General features: G+C 35.1%; 3 protein-coding genes and 1 long non-coding RNA gene across 4 annotated transcripts; 3 read left to right on the forward strand and 1 right to left on the reverse strand.

The window, feature by feature from the left end:
* Window positions 1-1,938: 1,938 nt before the first annotated feature.
* LOC145217404 (uncharacterized) lies at window positions 1,939-13,002 on the reverse strand. The gene is made up of 3 exons (XR_013857387.1): window positions 12,944-13,002; window positions 5,916-7,315; window positions 1,939-2,164 (listed from the first exon to the last, which is right to left on the reverse strand). It is a non-coding gene; the product is annotated as an uncharacterized LOC145217404 (long non-coding RNA).
* LOC145217368 (uncharacterized) lies at window positions 2,357-4,351 on the forward strand. The gene has a single exon (XM_080084631.1). The coding sequence runs from the start codon at window positions 3,446-3,448 to the stop codon at window positions 4,148-4,150; it is 705 nt and encodes a 234-aa protein (XP_079940757.1). The 5' UTR covers window positions 2,357-3,445; the 3' UTR covers window positions 4,151-4,351.
* Window positions 8,271-11,194, forward strand: LOC145218019 (uncharacterized). The gene is made up of 6 exons (XM_080085417.1): window positions 8,271-8,447; window positions 8,509-8,619; window positions 9,485-9,639; window positions 9,728-9,752; window positions 10,355-10,518; window positions 11,048-11,194. Exons 1-6 carry the CDS (start codon window positions 8,348-8,350, stop codon window positions 11,192-11,194), a joined length of 702 nt encoding a protein of 233 aa, XP_079941543.1. The 5' UTR covers window positions 8,271-8,347.
* Window positions 11,052-14,951, forward strand: LOC145217349 (uncharacterized). The gene is made up of 10 exons (XM_080084602.1): window positions 11,052-11,552; window positions 12,592-12,746; window positions 12,805-12,893; window positions 12,951-13,056; window positions 13,122-13,274; window positions 13,405-13,532; window positions 13,618-13,703; window positions 13,862-14,039; window positions 14,139-14,227; window positions 14,290-14,951. Exons 1-10 carry the CDS (start codon window positions 11,402-11,404, stop codon window positions 14,391-14,393), a joined length of 1,239 nt encoding a protein of 412 aa, XP_079940728.1. The 5' UTR covers window positions 11,052-11,401; the 3' UTR covers window positions 14,394-14,951.
* The last annotated feature ends 6,617 nt before the right edge of the window (window positions 14,952-21,568 follow it).

Genomic DNA, 21,568 nt, shown 5'->3' on the forward strand with positions numbered 1-21,568 from the left:
GCAATCATTCTCAGGTTAACTGCGTAAACAATAAGAAATGTATTTCAATTCTTGAAGCGTTTGTATTGCCTTTTTTCTCGTTTGTATTGTCTTTTTTTCCTAATTTGCGATATCGTGTTGTACTTTTATTAGAAGAACAACTTAAAGCTTGCAAAATGTGTTTTGCTGTCACGCTATTCCTGCGAAAGTAGTAAGTGGAGTGTGCGGTTATAGTTAAACCAATCACTAAGTAGTTTTTAGCTTTCTATCGGGTATTAAATTTGTCAGTAGTCCTGAATATTTACAAACATGCAACTCTTACTATATTAGTTTGAGTTTTTATTAAGCTTTCGAATTTACTTTATCTCATCAGGTTTTGTGTGTTTCACATTTTATAAAAAAAAATGTCGAAGCTTTAAACGATATTAGAGGTTTAATAAACTGGGTAAATATGTATTATTGTTCGTGTGTCATTTTCCTTGCCTTTTTTCAGGAATTTTTGCTTTCGCTTATTTTCCACGTTTTATTCCTTAGTATATCAGTATATCACATCGTGAACTCATCACATAATAATTAAGCTACATGCTCAGCATCACGATCCATTTTGTGGCCTATAGTTTTTAAGACTATTTACTGTTAAGTGGCTACACTAACCTACAGTTAAGCCTATTTACATGATCGGGTTAGCGATACGCGTTAACCCGCATAGAAATCTATCGCGGGTATTCCCCATTCTAACCCGCTAAACACTTCGATTTGCATGGCGCGTTTTCGCAGCCCGCTTGTTTGGTACATGCTTCGTGTTTTTTTTTATTTGTATATTGCAAACGTTTTTAAAACGTGATTGTTACAAAGCATTGTTTTGATGTATTGTGATTTTAAGATTGATGAATTTAGAGCAGTGGTTCTTAACCGGTGGGTAATTACCCACTAGTGGGGAATTTGAGGATTTCAAGTGGGTAATTTGAAGTTGGGTTTGTTGTTCCATGTGTACTCCACTGGTTCTTAACCGCTGGGAAATTTCCCACCAGTGGGAAATTTAATGTTTTCAGAGGGAAATTATGTGAGTCGGGGGTCACCAAACTCGGGCCAGCGGGTCGAATCCGGCCTTGAATTAACCATTAAAAGTTAATTTAATCCAATTTTTTTTCCACAACAACATGTAAGATTAATATCACCTAGTTCTACAAGACGCAGAAAATCAGAAATTTGATTGTTACGTCACAGACATTACTAAAAGTATCAATGACTGTGTTGTTGTTCACGAATAAATGCCTTTCCTCTGTTGATTGTGATGGAGTAAATGACTAATGCAAGCACATGAGACTCTCCAATATTTCACACAAATTTACTTCCTCACGAAAGCACAATTCAAACTTAATTAGATTGCAGTGTACCTGTAACGTCCCGACCAAATTGCTTCAAAATTATTTCAATCGAAGAATACTGTTTTGTTAATGTAGATCACAGTACGCCAGGCCCATTGAAGGCGCTATACCGAAGCTTCAGGGCTGATCCCAGTTATGAATTTATGTTCATCTTAATTGTTAATGTAGGACACAAAATAAATAACAGGGGGGAAATTTGAACTTGATGATTGACTTTAGTGGGAAACCACACCAAAAAGGTTAAGAACCACTGATTTAGAGCCTTCAATTGATAAGAAATGGACACAACTAAGGCTCAATTTTACCTGTTGTGTTGCAAATACTTGCTGCAAGTACACTCAGTTTTTTCTTATTTTCAAAAACGTCAAAGGTCAAGAAGGTTATTGTTTGCAGTTTTATCTAAAACAAAATCTAACCAGGCAGAGAAAAAGTTTAAAAGAATTTGGATGTTACCAAGGTACTATGCATTTCACTGCTGACTATATCTTTATGACACATTCAAAACGAAACGTCTTTAAAGTACTATCTAAAAAAGTGAGCACAGGCATAGTTTTTAATACATTGTCACACAAACAACATTTGTGACCGAACGCGTATAAATTAAAACTTCGGTGTACATGTTAAACCGGCTAAAAGTTATTATCTACTGTATGATAAAACGATAATAAAGAATAAACATAATGTAATTGGAAGTCTGTTACGGTTTGTTGTTGGCATTGCAAGCAAATAGTCAGGCAGTTTTGATCAGCTTGTTTGTCATTTGATTTTCAGTCTTGCACGTCAGCGTTTTGGATCACCTAAGATAAAACAAACCAGTAAGTCGCAGTAAGTAAACAAGTTTTTACGGTATATTGAGGCAAAATCAACAAACACTGGATTGCGACGTCGACCGCTTATGGTTTGAAAAAGCGACTTTGTCACGTGTGTTCGAAATCTATTTGGTTGTTTGTCACAGCGAGATATATTGTTTGAGTTAAAGTCACACAAAGATTGCTCAAAGAAATAATAAACATTTAAGTTTTTATTAGAGCACTGGACAAACCAATTTGATTTTACCAGCGCCAGTGGACTGTGTGCAATTAGTGTTTTTTTTTTATAAATGACGCTTGTAATCGGACACTCAGGAAAAGGAAATTGTTGCACAGCTGACTGCCGCATTGCGAAGCCAGTTGAAGTCGGTTAGCTCAACACTTCAGTCGAGAATTAGACAATAGTTAATCGCATAAGCGTTTGTGCTGTTTGAAAACTTATGCATGGTTCTGTGAACGTTGTAATGTTCCAATGAGTTTGTTTTGACTAAACAAGTTCAGAAAGGTCAACCAAAGTTTCGATTGTTAATTGGGATGCATTACAATTTTTTTAACTTTTAGACTTCGCAGCATTATGGATACTTTGTTCTACACACGGAATAAATTGGTTTTGGATATGTTAACATAAAAACGCCGTTAGCCTGAACGTTTACTAAATTTGACGCGGATGTGAGTCTGACTTAATTAGCCTATATCACGTTTTGTTAAAGTTGGTGACCCTTCATCTCAACGACATTTGCTTATTGGAAATTGCATACTTCATTTTGTTACTGGTTGAGTCTGAGATATTATTGAGTTCTAGTCAAATCATTTTTATCTGGCCTCAGTTGGTTTGGCCCAGTTTTGCACCAATATAAGTGAGGCGTAATCGGAAATGCTGGAAAAGTAAATTGTTACACAGCTGACTTCCACTTTGCGATGCTGGTTGATACAGGTTAGCTTAAAACTTCACTTGAAAATTATGCTTTGCAGATAGTTAGTCGCATTAATATGTTTACTGAGTGTTTCGCATTTCGGTCCTTACATCAGGATAGTATGATGCAGTATTTTTTACCTTCACACATGTTGTTGGAGATTTGTAGTGCTGCGTAAATATAACTTTATTTCTACGTACTGGGACGGAGTAAGTTGGCTCTAATATGTTCCTTTCAATTGAGAACAACAAGCATCCAATGCGATTGTTAAAAACCAGACATCTTGTTTCAGCTCACCACAAATTACTCATAAGTCAGACAAATTATTTTTTTGTAATACAACTAAATTGACGAGATGAAATATCAGGATTTTGACTTCGAGCAAAGTAAAGATTTTAATCAGCGGTTAATTAAACGTTGCAATGAAAAACGACATATTCTGACACCCAGCATTAAGAAACTTCATCGATGTCATGTTTGTGAAAAAACATTTGTTCGAAGTTCCAGTTTGAAAAGACATATGTTGACTCACAATAAAGAGAAACTTTATCGATGTGATGTTTGTAAAAAAAGGTTTTGTCAAGGTGGAAATATGAACAGACACATGTTGACCCACAATAAAGAGAAACCTCATCGATGTGATGTTTGTGAAAAAAGGTTTGCCCGAGGTGGAGATTTAAAAATACACATGTTGACTCACACAAAAGAGAAGCCTCACCCATGTTATATTTGTGATAAAAGATTCACCGAAAGTGGAAAATTGAAAAGACATATGTTGACTCACACTAAAGAGAAACCATATCGATGTGTTGTTTGTAAAAAAAACTTTGGTGAGAACGGAGATTTAAAACGGCACATGTTGACTCACACTAAAGAGAAACCTCATCGATGTGTTGTTTGTGAAAAAAGATTTGCTGATAGTGGTAATTTGAACAGACATATGTTGACTCACACTAAAGAAAAACCTTATCAATGTGATGTTTGTAAGAAACGGTTTGCTCGTGGTAGTACTTTGAAATCACACATATTGATTCATACTAAAGAGAACCCTTATAGATAAGATGTTTGTGTGAAAAAGTTTGCTTATAGTGGAGATTGGAAAATTAACATGTTGACTCACGCTAAACCACTGATGAAAAGCCCCATTGATGTGTTACGATTTGTTGTCATTTAATGTTGAACCGACACTTATTGACTCGCAATAAGCAGTAACTTTACCGATATGATGTTTGTAAAAGGACATGTTTTGGCTGAAATATCACCTTTTTCTCCGACTTTTATTTCTACCAAAGTGAATAAAACATGTATCACACCGGGTAACATGCAAACGGTTACGTTTTATACAGTTAACGCTGTTCACCAAACCATTCGAATCCACTGTAAATTATGTGAACGTCGATGGGATATTATGAGATACATCCTATTGCTGTAAATCTTGATGTGTTAAATCATATAATGAGCAGAGAAATTTACATCTCGTAAGTGTTGCAGGACGAACCTTTTAGCAAACATGACATCAAAATTAACGAACATCGTGTTGTATGACGAGGTGATAAATTCCCCAAATTTACGACCGTTTAAACAACAACCGTATGATACAGTTCACTTTTTGTTTGAGTTTTCCGATATTGGTCGCTGGTGCAATGGATGAATAGTCAGCAGTCAGTAAAAGTACTAGCCAGGTTTCATATCCAATTGCATTGTAAGATAACAGTTGTAAAAAATTTTGTTGGATTAATCTTTAAAAAAAGTTGTTGCGATGCAAACAGTTGAAGACAATTACCTAGAAACAAGCGTGCGGTGTTGACTTTCTTATTGCAGAAAATATAAATACTTCACAATGGTCTCGTTAATGCGCTAAGTTGCAAGACCGTCCTAGTTTCTGAGATTCCTCCCCTTTTGAAGGGTAATGTTTTAGAAATGGCCTTCAATAACCACTCACCTCTCATTTCCCTATATCACGTTTATATTGTATTTAGGTATTGTGACATGATAGCTGCTGGTGTTGGATGTATTCTCGCGGCTACATTTAACGATAATGATTTAGGTTTAGATGAAGGTTATAGTGATTTGTGATATGTTACGTCGTTAAACAACAACGAAAATGTTATAGGTGAAAAAGATAGAATTGTTCTTAGGTGTTTCCCCCATTCCAGATGAAAATTGAATGAACACGAATACATTCGGAACATTTGACACAAGATCAGATTTCAAAAGTCAAGCTTATTATGAATTTCACGCAAATATTTCGTGATATTATGGCTTGTTTTTGTTAAGAAACTGTTATTTGTCAGAAAAATGATATAATGTTACGTCATGCTGTAAATCAAACACCACTGGAGGCCAGCAGAGAGCAGAGTAATTTGCAATATCAATCAGTGAACGGATTTATGCAAATACATGGAGGAAATTTGCATAAAATATTTAACACTCGATATCAGCTAAAACCAGGAAATGGTAAGTTGTTTTTATGATTCCCAAGGTACAAAAATCTTGCTTAACAAAATATTATTCAATTTAGATTGATACAAAGCTGTTTTGGATCTGAAATATATAACAACACAATTATTAATTGATTTGTGGCCATCACCAGTTATTACGAGCGAAAAATGACGTCGAGCATTTCATTGGCAAACTAAGGTAAAAAAAATCGCTGTGCGAAGGGAAGGGATCGCAAAGTAAGGTCAGGCGCTGCCACCAAGCATGGTGAAAACTGAGTTTTAGTCATATTAGCTTGGTCATTTTTTTTAGTTTTGCGATAAAGAACATAGAGTTAACTTTTACGTCATCACATCACGTGTTATTTTTTACAAAATTGCACTCACCTTACTACATTGTTTAATCCACAATCCACGGGCCTGACTACGTTATAGTTGCAACAAACCATCAAGCGATCATGGCACACTCACATGTAAATCAAAGCCCGCCCGGCATATTAAATGTTTCCATGTGGCAAGGCGTAGCTACATGAATAATAACTTACAAATACATTGCAAAGATTTATGCTTTTTACTATCGTCTAGAATCCAGACCATTGCTAATTTTACATAACAATTTAGTTTTTTTTGCATTTCTTATGAGGTTGGGAAGGTGTCATATAAAACCAACAAGAACGCTCCGAATTTCTGTTTCTTTTGCATAAAGTCGATTGCAACATCGATCTCACATCGGGATAAAAAACTAAAAGAACAGTGGTTCATTGCCAAACAACTTCAAATAAAACTACATTAAAAAGTTTGAACCTTTCGCTTATCATGATTTAACTTGCAATACATTACATTTAAACTTGCGATACCAGTGATACAATTTACGGTTTTAAAAATCCTAACCCAGAAACAAACGAGGCAGCATATTAGTGTAAACAAAAGATTTCGAAATCAACATGTGTCATTATCAAATCAATAAATGTAAATCAAAAAGGCAGCACATAAAATAAGTAAAAGCAGTGAAAAACGCGACAACAAGCGCTATATTCAATAATTGATTGGTTAAAAGTATTTGCAAAAAAACTTTGTCAAGTGTCTGTCTTACCTGTACCAAATTTAACCTTGAACCAATAATTTGTGTTTTGTTAACTTTGGTGTGAAAACTTCTAATGTTGTTGTTTTTATTGTACACATTTACGTTATCAATGGTTCTAAAACTCTCACCATAAGTTTTTGTAAACGAGATAACAGGTGGTGCCATTGCTATGTCTTGTTCAACGACCCTCTCCTATATTGTTTTGAGTTTAGAGGGTTTAAAATTACGATTAAATTACGAGTATAACAGGTAAAAACATGAGCTACGATAAATAATACACTGGAACGTCAAAAATTGTATACCTGCGTTTACAGTTGCACAAATACTCTAATCATCAATTAGTGTAAAAATAGATGATGTATAGTGACATCTCTGCTGCCATATCATTATTTTGATGAAGGGTTTCAAATTGAAACGATTTAAACCTGATGTGTTTAAAATCACAAAACCAACTGCGAAACGCACACGTCGTAAATGTTGCACTACGAAGCTTTTAGCAAACATCACGTCGTTATTAATGTACATGGTGTTGGTTGACAATGTAATAAACAGCGCAGATGTAATAAACAGTGACAATGTAATACGACCGTTTAAACAATCAAGGTGTAGTATAGTTTACTTTCTGTTTGAGCTTCCCCATGTTGGTGGTTGGTACAATGGACGTATTGTCAGCAGTTAGTCAAATTGTTTGTCATGTTTCCAACTGCAATGTAACATAACAATTGTGGATAGAGTTGGATTAATCTTGAAAAGAAAGTTGTTGAGGTTTAAATGCTTGAAGACGATTACCTAGAAACAAGCGATATAGGAAAATGCCTACAAACATTTTGGTTTTACTGATATATTGGGACGTTGACTTTTATACTTTGCAGAAAATATAAATAGTCATAGAGATTAAACCACAGTTTTCTTATAGTGATGCAATTTTACACAAAGGTCTCGTTAGTGCGCAGTTGACAGGGTTGTCATGCCGTCCTTCTTTCTATGATTTGTCCATTTTTTGAAGGGTAATTTCTCAGAAACAATATTGTCCTTTTTTCTAAGGGATGTCCTTATTTTTGACTTCAGCCTTTTTTGTCTGATTTTTAACAAAACTGCTATATTTTTCTTCTTGCATCTAGTGTTGCTTTTGTGACATTACAAAAGAAAACATGAAAAAAACATGGCTTGGTGTGTCTCGGTTCGCATAAATTGAAAGATTTGTTCAGAAACGTTTGTTTCGTTTCGTATGAAAATGCTTTTTTTTTCGGTTGACATTTTTGTTCCGATCTGCTCGCAATAAACTAAAAAAAAATTTTTGGTCATGTTGTCGCTTGAAAGGTGTCACCTGTAAATTTAGCGTTTTATAAACGCATAAAAGCATGGATTTGATCAACGTGTATCGTTCGTGTTAACGAGGATTCAATGTCGCCATGTTTACGACTGTTCAAACAATGAGCACATGGTGTATAACACTTTCTGTTTGAGCTAACACATGTCAATGCATTCGCTTTATTGTTTGTAACCGATAACCTATAATGCAAGAAAGTGTAAGTAACAAATAACAACGGTGTTATATACTTTTAAAGTGCTGCAGAAGCTGCAGAATTACATTAAACTAAAATTAAACAAAAGCCTTTTGTCGCCGATAAAACCAGGGTTTGTGGTTCTAACATCGAACAAGTTTGAAACTAATCATCTAATTTTCAATCATATATAAGGTTTCTACATTTTGCAGATTTTATAGAAATTAAACATGAATCATACTTATGTCAATAAAGATCCAGATGCTTACGAAACCATAGAGTTTAAGAAAGGACAAATTGGAAAAACTGCAACTAACACCAAGAAACAGGGTAAAAAATAGTTTGTATACTTTGAAGAATAGTGTTTTAAGTTAATATTTTGGTCTTTAAGGACGTCAAAATCAAGAGACATTTTCCAATGTGTATGCAGGATCGTCATCAGACGTATATGACGAATCTATTGATACGATTGAAACCACAGTTAAAAGTGGGCACGGTTTTGGTAAGTTATATAATAGGCGGCTTTCACTGCATTTGAGTATTTTTTGTTCATAATTTTGCCAAAAATTATTTAAAACAAAACTGGCAATGACAGCTTATTTTGTCTATCAATTCCGATCAATTCAAAGGGTAATTAATATGTAACAGGGTGACCGTCATACAACTGATTTATTCTTATACTTTTGAGCATTTATCCCACTTTAAAGGCCCATTTACACTGTGCTTAGTGGCGCCTAAACTGACCTTACCTTCCGTTTACACTGCTATTCAGGTGCGCACCAAAGTTTACTAATTAGTACACTCGACGTCATTTCAAGCTCTCAGCAACTGTCGAAGACCAACAATCACTACATAATTGTATTGTTGCCTATTTTAGATTCGAAAAAGCTCGGTATGAATCTAAATCAAAAGATATTTTGTATGTAAATACAATTTTGCATCTTGGAAATCAGGATTGTTTAGAATGTTTCTTGTATAGATTGGTGGCATGTGTATCAATTTTTATGTTTTTACAGTTCATACAATAATACATATGTAATAAATAATCAAATTTGAAGCAAATAGCGTACCATCATTTGTTTGTGGCAAATGAACCAACTTTTCAGAAAAATCAGAAACCCACACACAGCGATAACACTAATTTGATACGCAGAAAAACGCTCGGCCGGCAATCACTCGCTCATTTCTACTAGACATGAGCGGCCAAAATCAGCCAAGCTCGAAATCCGACATAAAAAAAGGAAAAAAAAAAAAAACTTATGCAGATTTGATCGATCAAACTACGCATAGTGCAAACGAGCTTTGGCAGAAAATATTTTTTTTTCTTCAAGAAAGCAATGGTTATGACTGTCGTGTATTTTACACAGAAAATGTGAAATCGGATGATAAACTTCGTAAAATTGCTCCGAGCAAACAAAACCCGTCGATTCTGATTGTCGTCTTGGTATGTACGGTTGTTATTCTGGCTACTTTGGGACTAGTGTTTGGAATACTCAATTTCACAGCTAAGCAGCCAAAGCAGGTGTGTGTCAAAGCTTTTTTTGCTTTGTATGTTTTTGTTTGAAAACAATCCGTTTGAGTGTTTTCTTTTACATGTTTCATTGCTTCAGAACGGAAATGAAGAAATTAATCAAAGTAAGTCATATGCAGGGTTGCCATCGACTTGAACCAAAAACAAGGACAACCGAAAAATCAAATTTTTAGGCGAAACGAAACAAACGTTTTTAAACAAATCTTTGCATTTATACGAGTCATGACATAATATTTGCAATATTTTTGCCAGAAACAATCTGTTCAGTAACTTGTTGTTCGTAGAAAATATTTTGTGCATCTCACGACAGCTCAGGTCTAGACTCACTGTTACTTGTAGCAAGCATTTGACTTGTAATTGCTGAAAAAAAGACAAAAGAAGGACAACAGTCAAAAATAAGGACATTTCTTAGAAATAAGGACAGTATGGCAACCCTGGTTATATGCAACAAAAAAAGTTTTGTGCATTTAGGAGTTTCGAAACAAATTGATGCTCAGTGATATTTGTCTGATTAAACGACATCCTAAATGCATATAGGGCTGAGTGAAAAAAATGTTTCTGAAACCCAATTTAACAACAGTAGGAGAAGCAGCATACTATGATAACAATGGGACCTAATACAAAAAAAATCGTTTTTAAGTGATGCGTATTTTAATGTTTAAGCCCTGATTGTAATTAGGTTAGAGGTAACATTTTCCTTCCGTAGCACCACAGACAACTCCAAATACTACCTTCAACACCACTGAATCAGTGACAATAAAACCACCGCTTGGTACTTTCCCAAACCCTGCCCGTTCATGTGTTGAACTGAGAGACGCTGGATTTAAAGAGGGAATCTACGTCATACAACCGTTCTGCAAATCGTTTGAGGTAACTTATTGTAGTTAGATAAATGTCGTATTTTTTGTAAAACCTTACCTATGTTGTGACTCGCCATTGGCAGCGCTCAATACGCTGTTTGCAATCTATGTTCAAAATTTTGTAATTACCAATTTTGAACCATACTTAGTTTCCGAGTAAGTTTCGAGACCAGAACAGAATAAATATGTGTTAGCAAGTCTTAATTTTCAAATAAGTTTATTTTATTTAACAGAAAATCATTCGTAAACATCCATTAAAAGGGGTATTTGAATTGTTGGCACTTAATTTTCTAACAAAAATTAGGTATTTAGTTGTAGAACTTTATTGGAGTTTGGTCTATTACCGTTATTTTGCCACATACTTAATTATGCCACTTCCACTTCCTGTTTTTTTCTTGAGCAGTCTTATTCAAGACATGAAATAAAGGGTGTTTAATCAACCAAAAAATAAATAAATGTCTGAAAGCATTTCCTTTAACAAACTACCACCCTTACATTTGATTTTGGTTCTGGCTAAATCACATTTTTATTGTACTTAGGTTTACTGTGACATGATAGCTGCTGGTGGTGGATGGATTCTCGCGGCCACAATTAACGACAATAATTTAAGTTTAGATGAAAGTTATAGTGATTTGTGGTTTGTTAAGTCGTCAAATAACAACGAAAACATTATGGGTAAATTATGATATTTTATTGCACAAAAACAAACATTTTACGTGCATCTTAAATGTTAGATTACCACAATTGGATGAACACAAATACCTTCGGAACATTTGCTACTTGCACAAGATCAGATTTTAAAAGTCAAGCTTATTATGAATACCAGGCAAATATTTTCTCGCATAATGCATTTGATTTAATAAGAAACTTGCGGTTTTTAGGGAAAAGACATTATGTTACGTCATGTCATAAATCAAACGCCACTGGAGTCCAGCAGAGAGCAGAGTATTTTGCAATATCAAACAGATAACGGATTTATGCAAATATATGGAGGAAATTTGCATGCAATGTTTAACTTACGATATCAACTAAAACCAGAAAATGGTAATACAAACACTTGACATGTTGTTTTTGCAAACAATTTAATCCAATCATTCACACAGGGCAACGAAAAATATTTTTTTCTGGTGTCAGTAATGTTTTAACTGAATTTGACTAATTTTACAGTAGTGCCCTGATGTCAAAAATGCAATTGGTTTATCTGTATGACGTCTAGTTTTTATTGTTATGGTACATCCACGTTTTAAAAAAAATCTATAGGTTGTGAAACTGGTTTTGAGTATTTTATTTGGAATTAACGTTGTTACAAGAACAAAATTTCGAATTTAATTTTAAATGTAACAGTTGGACACTCTTAAACAAACAAAATTCAACAGCAAAAACTTAAAATGGTTTAATTGTTGTAAGTTTTTAGGTATATCGGGTATAGGTTTGATCACATGTATTTCTGTAACTTTTGGAAATGACTGGCAGCAATATCGTTCCGTTTAATTGACCCCAGTAATTAGCCAGGATCACATAATTGTACACCAGTAATGTAGCATAAAACATCTTGGTATTCATGCCACATCTCATAGATGACCTAGCCACTACACCTTGCTTTACTAGTCTGGAAAGCTCTCCACAAAACACGTATAGTTTAATGTTACCACTAGCTTGCACCAACCATTTTACAGAGCATAAGCATAGAAGACAGAGCATAAGCATAGAACACGTATTCATGCTATAAACATGACTACACTGGAGGAAATTCATGTGTATATTGTAACAAAACTTTAACAAACACTTAAAAGCGTGATTTTAAAGTCATTGAATCAATATGGTCATAAATTTCGATTTTGTAAACTTAAAACATTCATCTGATAAATCAGTACCCCAAAATTTGTCCATATCAGTTTTAATATTAAAAGCACTAAAAATTATTTTGGCCTGTGTTATTGAATAATGTCCATGAAGTAATTACTAGTAACTTATTGCAAATTTGGTTGCCAATGGAATGTTTGTGATCACCAAGTGGTTTAACCATCATTTAACGCAGCACTGTCAGAAGTCATGTCATGTCGTAAAACCAGCTTTTTTGCAGTTTTTTATCCCGATGTGAATTCAATGTTGGATCGACTTGAGGCAAAAGACACAGAAATTACAAACTTAATTACTGATTTCTATCCTTACAGCTATGGCACTCACCCTTCCAGGCTGGAGGATAGTAATTTGTTTGGAAACTATTACGGAATGGCGGTAAGCTTTTTAAACTTTGATGGTTTTGTGGAATAATCAACAAAGTGTGTTATTGTAGATTTACTTTAACCCAGATCAAAATTGTTATCCATACGAATATAAAGCAAACTGTCCAAGTGATGATGTAGATTATGGTTTGGATTTCGGGTAAGTCAGAGATTTTTTCTCGTATTTTAAGTTTCAAGTTTCTACTTAACTATAAAGATGTGATCTTGGCAACATGATGCAATCCAGTCGAAAAATGCGTCCCTTCGTTGCCTTGTTTGCTGTAGGAAACTTCGATCACTGCTTCTACTATCTCCACTTTCGAGTAAACAAATACTGAATTAGTCCATATTCAAGTTATTGCCTATTTAACACACTTAATCTTATAAGGCAACATCGTATCGACCAAGTACAGACTTCTTTAGAGAATACAAAGGAAATCACATTCTCAACAATTTCTTCTTACATTATGAAGCACAATGTAGATATGGGGCATTCGATGCCAGCTTGTGTGATGTTTGGTTTTATGTCAGTAATGCGAAGGTACGTTGGGTTCGTCACGTCTAGTGTTTTTTGACAGTTTTTTCCAGCTCCAAATTTATTTGTCAAAAATCCATTCGTCCTTTGTTTGAAATCACGGATTGTAATAATTATTTTGCTGTTTACCACTTAGGAATGGCAATCATCCGAAATGCCGCCAATAGAATTATACAACAGAACATACACATCAGACTATTATTTTGGATGGACAATTCGTGAAGCTGTATCCAATACACTTTTTGGTTACACTATGGTTTCAAGGTGAACTGTTATTCTCTATTTAAGTAATGTGACATAAACGTCAAATTATTTTGTGCTTGTTTTCCTTATACTCTTTACTTTGTAGAAGAAATAGTGTTTTAATTCCTGAAATAGAGATCAACGCTGTTGCCTATAAACTACTGGAAATTATTTCAGAAACTGGCAACTTCTGTAAGTACAGTATATTAGTTTCACTAAATATCAAAGATGTTTTTTAATTTTTGATATAGTCACCAATTTTAAGGCCAAACAATACAACTCAAGCTTTATTAGCATCTTTTGTTGAATGTTTTAAACTAACCCATCAGTTTCTAAGTTTTTTATTTCAGGTCCGGATTGTTATTATGATGATGACGTACTTTCAGTACCAGTTCAATTTTCCATTGGAAACGCGTCAGTCGTTAACTCGATGCTGCCACCAAGTGTAAAACCTCTACAGACTGGTTTTGTTCAGTTTCGTGCTTATGGAAGAACTGGGAGCGTCTATGCAATGTGTCCTGCTGTTAAGTAAGTCGCTTGTTAAACTGTACGAAAATGCAGTCAATAATAGTAAACGATTTAAACTTATATTGGTCCCTAAACTCACAAAATCCTGAAATGGTTTAGAGTGAACGATTGGCGAAGCGAATTTGTGTGTATTGGAGGAATGATGAATCCAGATTCTCCCTACTTGGATGACTGCAATGATTTTACAAGTAAATTAGCATTTTGTGCTGTAAAACATTTTTCAGTTCATAAATGTTTTAATTAAACAAAGATTGGAACGGATTGCCGAACACTGCAGTGCAAGAAGTTACCCCAGTTGATTATGCTCATTCTCAGAGAGATTTGGATTCAACAATTCTGATATTTTATCGATAAATAGAAATCAGTGCACATATCAAATGAACTGATTTAATTCTTTCTTTTTGTGTTCTAGGCTTTGAATTCAAGTATTACAACCCGTATTTACTTACCAATACTCGAATCTGTGTTTTGGTAATCAATTTTTTCCTTCTCACATATTTCATGCTGCAAATTAATTTCTTGAATTGATTTTGTGTTGACAAAAAAAACGCTTTCAGTCTGACCGTTTACTAAATTTGATGTGGATGTGACAGTCGCTTAGTTTGTCCAAATTACGTTAACGAAAAGTTGGTGACCGACAGTCTCGCCAATATTTCTTCAGTTTTGACTGATTGGAAGCTTTCTGTAGTTTTGACTAATTGAAAAGTGCATACTACATTATGTTACTGATTGAGTCTGACATATTATTGAGTTGTAGTCAAAACAATTCGATTTTGCCTCAGTTGGTTTGACCCAGTTTCGGACCAATTTAAGTGAGGCGTAATCGGACACGCTGGAAAAGGAAATTGTTGAACAGCTGTCTGCCACATCGCTAAGTAACTTGATACTAGCTAGTTTGAAATTCACTTGGGAGTTATGCTTTATAGATAGTTAATCGCATTAGCATTCGTTTGTTTATTTGAGTCTCATTACACCAGGGTTGTATTTTTCAGTATATTTTGCTTTTTGCACACATGTTGTTGGAAGTTTGCAGTATAACGTAAATACGGGTTTGCTTCTACGTTCCGGGACGTAGTAAGTTTGTTCAACTAAATTTGTGTCAAACAATTTTAAACATAATATTCCGTTGTTTCAAACTGATTTGCAACAAAGGTGAAAATACTAACCTCTTGTTTCAACTCTTAAAAAAGTACTCGCAAGTCGGATAAAAGATTTTTCATAATACCTGAACAACTAATTTGACGAAAGGGAATCTCAGGATTTTGACTTCGAGCAAAGTGATGTTTTGTGATCAGAGGTTTGATGAACGTGCAAATGTAAAACGACACAAGCTGACAGCCAGCGTTGAGAAACTTCATCGATGTGATAATAGGCAACAATTTTTTGAACTTTACCTACTGTACTCCACTTACTTAGCAATAACCAGAAACAAGCAAACTTTAAAGGTGTTTACTTGTTGGTTACATTGACTACAGCGAGATATATTGCTTCGTATTCAAGTTGCAGGTGTTGCGCGCATTACACATGCGGGTCTATATTAGCGCATTAGACAAACTTAATTTTTTCCAGAGTTATTGAAAATCTGTCCGAACAGTTGGTTTTGCCAATTTTAAACAAATATAAATAACGTTTATAATCGGACACGCTGGAAATAAAAAATGTCGGACAGCTGACTGTAATATTGCAAACCCAGGTAGTGCTGGCAGACTTACACATTTTGATTTGCAGATTGGTGATTGCATTAATGATTATTCTGTTTGCAAGTCTGTACAATGCTTAGAAGACAAGAAAACATTAAAATGCCGCAAAGAATCTTTATTTAACAAAAATGTCGTTCAGCTGGTGTAATGTTAAACAAAAATACTAGTTGTTTCTGTCCATAACTTGTATTTTTGCTTACGTTTCGTCCACCAGATCGGTAGGGCTTCAACGCTGGTTGTCAGCTTGTGTCGTTTTACATTTCCATTCGAACATTTTTTTTTCACAAACATCACATCAATGAAGTTTCTTAATACTGGGTGTCAGCATTTGTGGTTTTGCATTAGCACGTTCATCAAACCTCTGATCATAAACATCACTTTGCTCTAAGTTAAAATCCTGAGATTCCATTTCGTCAAATTAGTTGTTCAGGTATTATATAAAATGTTTTATCCGACTTGCGAGTACTTTCTTAAGAGTTGAAACAAGATGTTAGTATTTTCACCTTTGTTTTAGAAGCTTTGTTGCAAATCAGTTTGAAACAACGGAATATTATGTTTAAAATTACACCAGCTGAACGACATTTTTGTTAAATATGCAACCTGGTGGACGAAAACGCCTGTACAAGAATCTTTATGTTAGGTTATTTTTCGTTCTTTCTCGTAAGCCGCGAAACTTGTCAAACTATTCTCATACCAAGACAGAAGTTCAAAAGCAGAACAGTACTTGTATTAGTTGTAAAATCTTGATGCCAGAACTCTCTTTGTTACCTTCACTTGGACCCAGAATACATCAAATACGGTTTCATAAAAAAGGCAGGAAGTAAATTTGAGGCAAAAGTGCAATGTGATAAAACAGCGGTCCGCCAAATTTTTTTTTTAAAGTGGGCCGTGAGCTGGAACAGGTTGGGAAGCACTGGTTCAAACACATAAAATTTGAGTCATGAGACTGAATATAAATTAGTTGCTTACATGTTATGTTAACCTAATGCTACATACTTCGGTCTTAACTACATTGTGGGAAGTAATGTGTAGTAGATATGAAATGTTGCTGCCAGGCATGATGTATCAAGAATTTTTTATCTCTTCCAGCAGTTTTTATTATAATATACCGACGTTTTGATGTTCCATACGAGACACCATCATAAGGGTAATGACATAAATTGAGACACAAAGTTGTTACATAGCAACAAGGGTGGTAAAACACACACAATACGCGGTGGTAAAAAAACGTAGTCTGCACCAATGGTCGAGTGATAACACCTAGCTCAATGCTGCAAAAGCGACGGATAATTTATCGTCCGTTTTAACGTTCATCGTGTTGGTGTGAGATTGTATGTTCAACAAGTGCTAATGCCGATCTTTTCTTTCTTGGCCACATCCCTTTCATGTTCTTTTCGGTACGTATTCAAAGACCTCCCCATCTCGTCGACGTAAATCTCATTGCACTCTTCACAGGATATACCGCGCCCTTTGTCGCGTTTGTATCTACGGTGTCTTTGATTTGCGAGGGCATCTGACGTAGGGTTTTGAATGGTGTAATCCCTACGCAGACCCCAAAATCGGTCAACATGCGACGGATTAAATCCGCTAACTTAGGAATGTATGGCAAAGTGACAAAAGATTATTCAGTTCGGGTAGCCGTTTAACCGCAGGGCCTCGTGTACCCTTCGTAATGCCGTTTTACTGTCCATAACATGCTACTGTCAAATATTTACACCATTACCTTTTCTGCTGCAAAGGTTTTAGCGAGGGAAACTGATTTCCTCAAGCGAGGTTTCCTAGAGTCGTAGAACATACATTCTCACACCAACACGACTTTTACACTATTGAGCTATATGACAACTTTCAGTTTATAATTTATGTCATTTTGCCCTGATGAAGGTGTCTCGTATGTCGAAACGTCGACATACTATAACAAAAATTACAGGAGGAGATAAAAATTTGTTAATGTGTAGTATGTTTTACCTTAGCACGCATGTTGTTGGAAATTTGTAGCATGATGAAAATATATTTATGCTTCTACGTTCTGGAACGTAACAAATTTGGTCAACTCAATTTGTGTCAAAGATTTCAACGAATCCCACCTTGCTACGTCTCTTTGATATTCCTTCAAGCCCGTTCATTGATCTGTCCGACACTTTGATATACACAGTCTTTGGTTTTTCCGGTGGCGGAACTTCCACTGTAGGTACCTGAGTGTGCTGGTTTGTTTGTAGACAAAAACGAGAATATTTTATTCCTGGATACAGAAATTTCCTGGATATTGTTTAGCGTGCATCACAAACCAACCGGTATTACAAGGTACCTATAGTTCAAAATGAATACAAAAACTGATGTTCTAATGCCGATTAGCTATCGGTTGCATTTGCAGCACTTAACTATTTTGATCCAGGCTTTCATCAACGTATTATCGCCGTTTTCGCGGCATTGTCTTTTTCGTGTACACTCTCTTGCTGTTATAAGAACCACTGGTTGGCTAGCTAACGTTACCCTGATGTAGCCCCCCAGTATAAGACGTCCAAACGTCGAATGTATTGTTTACATTGGCCAGACGAAAGAAACGCCTATCTTTTTTCAGGTCGTAACATATTAAATACCTGAAATATGTAATACCTGAAAAACTAATTTAAAGAAAGATGACATCAACGGATTTGGGCGTGGATCAAGCGGATATTTGTGATCAAAAGTTTTTGGAAGATCGAAATGTAAAATGACAAATGCTGAAACACAGCATTGAGAAACTGCATCGATGTGATTTATGTGAAAAAACTTTTAAAAAGAGTTCGAACTTAAAAAGACACACGTCGACTCACACCAAAGAAAAACCTCATCGATGTGATGTTTGTGAAAAAAAGTTTGCTCGTGGTGGAGATTTGAAAAAACATATGTTGACCCACACTAAAGAGAAACCACATCGATGTGACGTTTGTGATAAAAAAATTGCCCAACGTGGAAATTTGAAAACACACATGTTGACCCATACTAAAGAGAAAACACATCGATGTAACGTTTGTGAAAAAAGATTTGTTTGAAGTGGAAATTTGAAAACACACATGTTGACCCATACTAAAGAGAAAACACATCGATGTAATATGCGTGAAAAAAGTTTGGTCGTATGGGAAAATTAAAAAGACACATGTTGACCCACACTAAAGAGAAACTTCATCGACGTGATGTTTGTGAAAAGAATTTCAGTGTCATTTCAAATTTAAAAGCACACATCTTAACTCACACCAAAAAAAAAACGCATCGATGTGATGTTTATGAAAAAAGTTTTGCCCAAGGTGGGGATTTGAAATTACACATGTTGACTCACAGTAAAGTGAAACCACATCCATGTGTTATTTGTGAAAAGAGTTTCAGTATCACTTCGAATTTGAAAAGACGCGTGTTAACCCACATACTAACGAGAAGCCACATCGATTTGATAATTGTGACAAAATATTTACCAAAGTGGAAATTCGAAAACACACATATTGATTCACACTAAAAAGAAACCCCATCCATGTGAAGTTTGTTAACAGAGATTCAATGTCATTTCAAGTTTGAAACGACACATGTTGACTTACAATAAACAGTAGCTGTACCGAATTTATGTTCGTGAAAATATTTACTTTGACTGACAAACACTGATGGATTGAACTGATCTACGATCTAGCGACATCATTTCGACATCTATTCAACGTCGATAGGACGTCGTGTGTCTGCTGGGAAGCTTTTGTTTTCAAAAAATTTAAAAATCCACCTGTATTTCAAAAAAATCAGCTGAAGATGTATATTTGCCTGTTCTCAAAGGTATAGCATTGTTATTGGGTAAATAAGAAATTCAGTAAAAAAGCGGACATTTGAGCACTTTTTCTTGGTGACCTGGGTAAGCCAGGAACGAATTAATTGATTGAGCAGTATCTTTTCCCAGTGATACTTAACTTAATACTTAACATACTTGACGACGATCGCTTTTTTTTGTTTAAGTACAACTCTAACAATGAAAACTACAACTATCAATTCAAGTAAACTCTAAATCAGTTACGGCCTAACTACTGCGATATTCTTCAACCTTTGGTCGAATAATAGTACAATCAACTTGTCCATGATTGCTTTCGGCAATCTTTAGTTTTTATCAAAATGAAGCATTGTATTTTTAGCATCTGTACACAAACATGAAAAAGATGAAGCAATAAGTTTTTGCTGCCAACGAAATTTCGTTGTGTTTGTGGTTACGAACAATGCTTTATAAAACCGTAGTGCAGGGGTGCACAACCAATTTGCTAGGACAGCTTCAACGCAGATTCTTATTTAACCAACGGACGCCATTTACCAGCTTATTTTTGTTTCAAAATACTTGGTTTATATCATGTATTTACCATATAATAGCGCCCATAAAGCCAAGATTAATTTCCCGCTCGGTGCACAGATTGAGCTGCACAGCGAGGAGATCAGTATTAAGTGTTTATGATTTCATAATCTATATTGTAATGCTTGTAGGGGAGGGCGGGGTAAAATGAGGTGGTGGGGTAAAATGAAGTTGACCGTTTTTAGGCGACCTACTTACGCCACCAAGCGCCGAATCTGTGTTTAGGCGGCCATTTTGAGTATCAATCTTGTCAAGGAAAGATTTTTATTTAGGCGGTTCTTTAAAAAGTTTGGAGCAAAAAAATTAAAAATAGCCTGTTTCTTAAAATGAGTGATATAAGTTTGATCCTTTTTTTCCCAAGACATACACAGTTTAGAAATAAAAGTTCTTTATTTTAGACTGGTTAGTGCTGAGACAAAATAATTGGTAATGAATCAAAAAGTTTTCCAGTTACTAATATTTTTTGTGAAAGCTTTTTCTGTTCAGTACAGGCGGGGGGCAAAATGAAGTACCCCACTTCATTTTACCCCACTGTGGTATTGCAATACAACTAACCCATATTTATTGTTTTCGCTATTACAATGGCAAGCAATGTAGTATTTTTATTGGTATAGCATAGCTGGCTAGCTGCTAAACAGTTGAGAAACAAAGAATTGGTTTAGGATTTGGAAATTGTATTATTTTTTATTTAAATGTAAGCTATTGCAGTTCGTATTTTTATTAGACAACCACCATGGCAAGAATATATAAGAGAAAAACTAATAGGCAAAACTGGTCCAAGGAAGCCATGCAATCAGCAGTATTAGAGGTGACAAACAAACATATGAGCTACAGAGAGACATCAGAAAGTTTCCATATTCCAAGAAGTACACTTGAAAGAAGGGTGTCATGGTTCCGAAAAAGCCAGACATTAAATACAGCATGCAGGAAAGGTATGACTGTAACAGATCATGATATTTAGATCGAGACATACTGTCCCAGATTTTTCAGTATATCAGCTGCATTTACCGATTAATGTTAGGTTACTTTTCACTGTCACTGTGTTTTTTAAATGTTACCAATAATAAAATTTTGCAGAACTTGGAAGATACAGACCAATTTTTTCTGTTTTACAAGAAAAGCAATTGGTTAAATATGTCAAAATTTTGGAAGCATCACTATTTGGTCTTACTCCAAAAGAACTTCGTGGACTAGCATTTCAAGTTGCTAAAAGAAACAACATAGAGAACAAATTTAATCAAAACACTGGCTTAGCCGGCAAAGATTGGCTTCGAGGATTTTTAAAAAGACACCAAAGCCTCTCTGTTCGTAAACCTGAAGCTACATCTGCTGCTCGTGCTGCTGGTTTCAACAAAGTAGTTGTGGGCAAATTTTTTGCATTGTTAGTTAAAGTTATTGAAGAAAATCAGTTAACGGCTGGTTCAATTTATAATTGTGATGAAACAGGTGTAACAAGCGTACCAAAGTCCCTATCC

This window comes from Phallusia mammillata, chromosome 3 (assembly GCF_965637545.1).
Source record: "Phallusia mammillata chromosome 3, kaPhaMamm4.hap1.1, whole genome shotgun sequence".
Lineage (NCBI taxonomy): Eukaryota > Metazoa > Chordata > Ascidiacea > Phlebobranchia > Ascidiidae > Phallusia > Phallusia mammillata.

Coding starts and splice junctions, on each gene's coding strand:
- LOC145217368 (XM_080084631.1), top strand. CDS start 3,446: ATGAAATATCAGGATTTTGACTTCGAGCAAAGTAAAGATTTTAATCAG.
- LOC145217349 (XM_080084602.1), top strand. CDS start 11,402: ATGTTACGTCATGTCATAAATCAAACGCCACTGGAGTCCAGCAGAGAG. Junction 11,553..12,591: donor TCAACTAAAACCAGAAAATG/GTAATACAAACA, acceptor GCTTTTTTGCAG/TTTTTTATCCCGATGTGAAT. Junction 13,704..13,861: donor TTCAGAAACTGGCAACTTCT/GTAAGTACAGTA, acceptor TTTTTATTTCAG/GTCCGGATTGTTATTATGAT.
- LOC145218019 (XM_080085417.1), top strand. CDS start 8,348: ATGAATCATACTTATGTCAATAAAGATCCAGATGCTTACGAAACCATA. Junction 9,640..9,727: donor CAGCTAAGCAGCCAAAGCAG/GTGTGTGTCAAA, acceptor TCATTGCTTCAG/AACGGAAATGAAGAAATTAA. Junction 9,753..10,354: donor AAATGAAGAAATTAATCAAA/GTAAGTCATATG, acceptor TTCCTTCCGTAG/CACCACAGACAACTCCAAAT.